Consider the following 5,750-nt stretch of genomic DNA (forward strand, 5'->3'; position numbering starts at 1 on the left):
AATTAACAACAACAAAAGGAAATAACCCCAAAGCAAAACGTTACATCCAATGGCTGCTGGAAACGACATTGCTGTACAAAATCCCGCGCGAGACCGGCTCGGCGCTGCCCCAGCCTACCTCTGGGGGGGGGTGTCTAATGGGGGGCGTGGGGCGTGCGCCAAGCCAGTTACAAAACACTGTCTTAAGTCCCAAGGAAGTGCCCGCTCAGTGCATGAGAGGGCTTCCCTCATAGCGCGGCTAACGCGGGAGTTGGAGCCCGGACCGCGGGAGCTGTCCACGGAGCTGGTGCTGAACGAGGCGTGAACGACGGGCGCTTCAAGGGAACTGGAAGGGGGACCAGAGGCCGGCCCCGGGACGTGCCGGAAAGAGGAGAGGGGAGGGGGGCAGACCAGGTCGCCTCTTTCGTGCCAGGAGGCGGCGCCCCAATCTACAAACCCATTTCTCCCTCACAGGGCGGCGAAAGAGAGGCCCAAAGAGTAAAAGCCAAGGCCCTTGAGCCGTTCCTCGGCGCGCGCCTTCTGCTTGAGGTGCACCTTGCTGTGCCGTTTCTTCTCATCACTGCGCGCGAAGCGGCGGCCGCACACGTCGCAGGCGAAAGGCTTCTCACCCGTGTGAGTGCGCACGTGTGTGGTAAGGTGGTCGCTTCTGCTGAAGTTGCGTAGGCAGATGCGGCACTGGAAGGGCTTGTGGCCCGTGTGAATGCGCAGGTGGCGGTTGAGCTCGTCGGAGCGCGCAAAGCTGCGCACACAGCTCTCCACTGGGCAAGCAAAGGCCTTGGCATGCGGCCGCGGGCAGAAGCAGCGCGCGCTGCACTTGCCGCCCCTGCGCCCCTTACGCCGCGCCTTGGTAGGGGGGAATGGGACCGACGGCGGTGGCCCAGGAGGCTCAGGCACCCCAGTGCTCCCAGGGATGTCTGCCACCAGAGGTTTCGGGAAGTCCGCCGCGGCGCTGCGGAGGCCTAGGGGGGAAACCTGAGGCTGAGTAGCGGTCAGAAACTCTCCACTGTCACCGCTACTCCCTCCCTCCCCGCTAGGAGGGGTCAGGAGACCTGGGAGGCCTTCGGCCACCTCCCCTAAGTCACCCGGGGCCAGCGGGAAAGCGTCGTAAGCCCCCGTGGGGTAGAGTCTGTTGCCGGGGCCGGCTGGCAGCTCCGCCGGGCAGCTGATCGATAGCAGGTCTTCAATCTTGGCTCCCATCGAGGGGAAGCGGGCGTCGGGGGCCGCCTGGTAACCTCCTTGTGACCCACAGCTCCCTGGGGCTCCAGCTGAAAGTAGCTCCCAGGGAGCATAGGGGCCTTTGAAGGCCGAGGCAGTGTCCAGCGCTGGAGAGGCCGGAGGCGCCCGAAGGCCTGGCTTGACGTCGGGTGGGGAGAGCTGAGGCTCATACAGGCACTGTGAGGGGGCGCCTGCTGAGGGAGAGACCTCCCAGAACGCCTCTGGGAAGGTGGCAGCGCCCAGATCAGGGGAGTAAAGGTCCGCTGGACCCGGCAGCAAGGCGTCGGGGCCTGCGGGAAAAGAGGCGTCCAGCGGAGACCGAGATGCTGCCGCCTCAGGGCCGGGGAAAGGTGCCAGACCTAGGATGCCCGACATGAGGTTGAAGAGTGCCTCCGGGTCGTGCGGGTGTTCGGGTACTGCTTGGATGAAGAAGCTACCGCTGTAGCTGAGGCCAGGAGGGGGCGTGGGTGCAGGCCCCTCCAGGAAGCAGGAATCGGCTAAGTCCCCCCCGGCGCCGCAGCTGCTCAAAGCCCAGCTCAAGAAGTCGCCTGCTGAGGAGGGAGCAGGAATCAGCTCCGGGCACATCAAAGGGTGCGCCTCCGGAGTCTGCAAGCCCCCACCCACTAGGCCCTTGGGGCGCACGGACACATAAAAGGTGCCTTTTCCACATTCTGATCCAGCCTGAGCCCGCATACGCCCCAAGACGCACACACAAACATGCACACGCAAAACACACGTGCACGGGCAAAAGGACGCCTTGATACACCCACAGGTTCCTGCGGAGGCGCTGGAGGCACAGTGGGGCAGGGAATGGGGGTGAGCACCCCAGGACCCCCGAGCCTCCTAGCACCCCTACCCCCACAGCTCTAGCGTTTCCGTCCCTGCCCGTTTTCAGGCACCATGCGCCCCCGCGCTGCGCCGCCGTCTGAGCACCCTCGGCTGTTCTCCTTACCTCCGGGGTAGCCGGCTGCCGCCGGCGCGTCTCTGCCGGGCAACCGGGACAAGTCGGTACTGGGTTCCGCGCAACAGCCCTCGGTGGACTTGACCAGGAGCGCGTCGGGGCCGGAAAACTCGCTAAGGTGGAGCATGGCGCGGCAGCGGCTGCGGGGCGCCGGGGGCCTCGCCCGCTGGGCTTGGCGCGCGGGTGACGGGGAGGCCAGTAGTTGGGGTGCCCTGCGCCTCACAGACCCAGGCGGCCGGGCTCCTGGCTCCAGGCGCTCACCTCTGGGAAAGAGGTCCCGGGGTCGAGGCTCCCTTGCTCGCCGGGACCCGCCTCGGGCGGCGGCTCCTCGCCTCTCCAAAGCGCAGCCGGGCTCCCCCGATCCGCGGCCCCCCCACTTATATAGCAGCGGCCGCGCTGGCTCCGGGCTTCCGACTCCCCGGGCCACTGCCATTTCGGGAGGCCCCGGCCCTGCCGCCGTGACGTAAATGCCCAAACATGGACACAGGATGTGTGCCGGGGACTCCCGAAAAGGAAAGCTCGGGCTGTGACGTCGCCGCCGCCGCCGCCGCCGAGCCCGCGCCGCTGCGTGCGCGCGCGCTCCCCGAGCGTGGAGCCCCGTGCGCGCCGGGGCCGCGGGTGCGCCTGACTGGGGCGCTGCGCCACGTGGGGCCCGGCGTTCAGTTAGTGCACTTCCCGCCTGCAGGCAGAGGTCGGGGGTCGGCGAGGAAAAGCTGCCTGGGCTTTGGATTCCACAGTTGGGGATTTGAATCCACTCTGTACAACCTGTGTCACTTAATCTCCCTGAATGTCAGTTTCCTCACCTGTGAAATGGAGCTATGTGTACCTACTTCATAAATTTACTGTAAACAGTAATTGGGTTAGAGCATATTAAATGCTACGCATGGGCACACAGTAAACTACAGAGATGTTTGCCATTATTCATTATTTGCTTCCACCTGTGTGTTTTTTCATTTTCGTAATAGTTTTTTTTCCTTTAGTTTGTTCTAGGAAAAATAACAATTCAATTAAAAAGGACCATAACGCTTGCTACCGATGAGAGGAAAAATCAATTAGTACAAAAGGGTATATTCTAAGTTGAAAAGTAAAAGTCTCTTCCCTCCCCATATACCTCCTGAGGTAGCAACATCTAAGTGTCTTGTGTATTCTTTCAGAAAAAAATATGCATATGCTGGCATACTCACTGTCTTGCAATATAATTTTTTTCCATTTATAATAGTTGAGAGATTGCTCCATGTCTGAACATAAAGAGCTTTGTCATTCTTTTCTAAGGCTGCTTAGTACTCCATTATGAGGGAAGTCAGTTTGTCCCCTATCCATGAGCACGTAGAAGCTTACAACCTTTGGTTTTTACCAACCTTGTTGTACTAAACGTTCTTGACTATATAAATGAGAATATATCTGTGGGATAAATTCCAATGAATGTAATTCTGGGTCAAGGGTATGTGGAATTTTGATAGACAATTGGCAAATTGTCCTCCAAAGAAGTAGGGCCTATTCCTGCTCCCTCCTCCTTCACCTACAGGGTATGAAATGCTTTTGTAGACTTTTTTTCTGCCTTGACTTTTACTCTAAGGATGCTGTTCCCAGCAACACACCGATAATCCACAGGATATATTTCCCTGAAATCAGCACCTGGACTAATTGGAAAATTTTGTTTCCAGAAGAATTTTTTTCTTCTGGGAAAAAAAAAAAAAAACCCTTATCTTAAGGTGGCTGTGAATCTTGGCTGCAGAAGGTCAGTCAGTTCCAGCAAAGAAGCCTGCCTACTCTCCTGATCTCTTCTATCTTCCGCTGTGGTTTTCCCTCTGTCTTATTTTCTTTAAATAGTTGTGGTTTTATTTTGTTGTATAGTTCACTTAACTCCTTTCTGGAACCAAATTAGGAGATTAAATCAATACACAGGATAGCATGTTTTTCTTTACAAAGAGCATCTGTTCTTGGGACTCTAGGAGTTGGAAGTGGGGAGGGCAGGGCTGGGGTTCCCTCTTCTTTCTCTGCTTTCCTAGGAATAGGAACAAAGCCATTCAGGGGTGATGGGCTACAGAATGATTTGCAGTGTATCTCCCAGCCTCTCTCGCCCACTGATGTTCTCATTTTTGAGAGAATGCCAAAAATGCCCCAACCTCACCAAATTCTCAGGCCTTTCACCCTATGTCCATCATCCAAACATTCATTCATGCGTTCATTTTCTCAATGTTCATTCACACAGTATTCCTTCCTTAAGTGCTTACTAAGGGCCAGAGGTAGATTTTGGTTTTGAGTCCACCAGGACCCTGAGACCCTTCTCCAGTCCTAACTGCCCCAACCCCACTCTACTATGACCCCACAAGTATGGTCACAGAATATGCCATCACATAATCACTTGCAAAATCTATGCTGACACACTTGCACTCACCTTCTCCCCATGTCTGGAAATCATACAAAGGTTTTCAAGAGTCATGTATGAGCAGCATGTCCTAACAAATGCCACAGATATAATTCTATGTTAGCTACACACATGTTTGCATGTCGGAAATGCAGAAACCCAGCACAGATCTGTAAGGATGAAACACACAGATCACTACTTCCATTATACACTATTTCAGACCGGGGGATTGATTGTAATCCAAATGCATTGCCAAGGCCAGGTGAGCCCACACCAGACACACAGGGCACACATGTCTCAAATCCATTCTGGCATCTTACTGCCTGGGAGGGAGGAGGAATGGAGGGGTTTGGCTAGGCCGGTGTCCAGGGCTCCCCAGGCTGCCCCGTCGGGCCAGATTGGCCAGCCCCAGGTTCCCCGTCCCTTCTGTTGTTCTTCCCTCTGCCACAGCATTCCTCCTCCTTCTTAGTCATGGATAATTCCCCTACTCCTTTGGCAAGTTTCCAGACCTTTGCTGCTCTCTGCCAAGGGCTGTTGGGCTAGGTCTGTGTTGATAAGGGTCCAAGTCACCCCAACTTCTTGTTACAGGTCAGGCCTGGGAGTAGAGCTGTGGAGGGAAGACTGAATAGGAGAGGAAATGAGGAACACAGCTTGCACTCTGGGTGTGGGCTGGCCCACACACCCATCTCTGACCCACTCACCTTCAGTGGACACGCATACACACACTCTCACATATGGGATGGTTACCTCTGGAGGGTAATTGCATCTGCATTTGGTTCCTTGAGGAGAAGAAGGGGGGACTATAAAGAGAATGGGCATTTTATAGCCCTTCCCAGCTCAGCCCCTCTTACCTCTAAATTTTAACAGCTCTAAAAGAGATTCTGGGCCTAGATAGAATAAAGTCTCTGAGAGGGGAAGAAAGAGGAGCTTAGACCTATGAGTTCTACTTTAATTCACCACTTTAAATATAAAAACACAAACTGGAAGGGAAAAAGGGAAATCACACACTTTGAGCATCTTATAAACATATCATTTAATCATCCCAAAGCTCTATGGAATAAGGAATTGGAGACCTATTTCACAGATGAAGAAACAGACTAGGCGTGCCTGGATGGCTCAGTTGGTTAAGCATCTGACTCTTGATTTCAGCTCAGGTCATGATCTCATGGTTCATGAGATCGAGCCCTGTGTGGGCTCTGCACTGAC

At 55.2% G+C, this 5,750-nt stretch overlaps 1 protein-coding gene across 1 annotated transcript; it reads right to left on the reverse strand.

Moving 5' to 3' along the window:
- Window positions 1–447: 447 nt before the first annotated feature.
- On the reverse strand, window positions 448–2,609 carry EGR4 (early growth response 4). Its single transcript, XM_047067772.1, has 2 exons — window positions 2,168–2,609; window positions 448–1,766 (listed from the first exon to the last, which is right to left on the reverse strand). Exons 1-2 carry the CDS (start codon window positions 2,607–2,609, stop codon window positions 448–450), a joined length of 1,761 nt encoding a protein of 586 aa, XP_046923728.1.
- Window positions 2,610–5,750: the final 3,141 nt, after the last annotated feature.

This window comes from Lynx rufus, unplaced genomic scaffold (assembly GCF_022079265.1).
Source record: "Lynx rufus isolate CCGP_SWC_20201006 ecotype Redwood Valley unplaced genomic scaffold, mLynRuf1.p SCAF_8, whole genome shotgun sequence".
Taxonomy (NCBI): Eukaryota; Metazoa; Chordata; class Mammalia; order Carnivora; family Felidae; genus Lynx; species Lynx rufus.

Coding starts and splice junctions, on each gene's coding strand:
- EGR4 (XM_047067772.1), bottom strand. CDS start 2,609: ATGGCAGTGGCCCGGGGAGTCGGAAGCCCGGAGCCAGCGCGGCCGCTG. Junction 1,767..2,167: donor GGCAGCCGGCTACCCCGGAG/GTAAGGAGAACA, acceptor CTCCCTCCTCAG/CAGGCGACTTCTTGAGCTGG.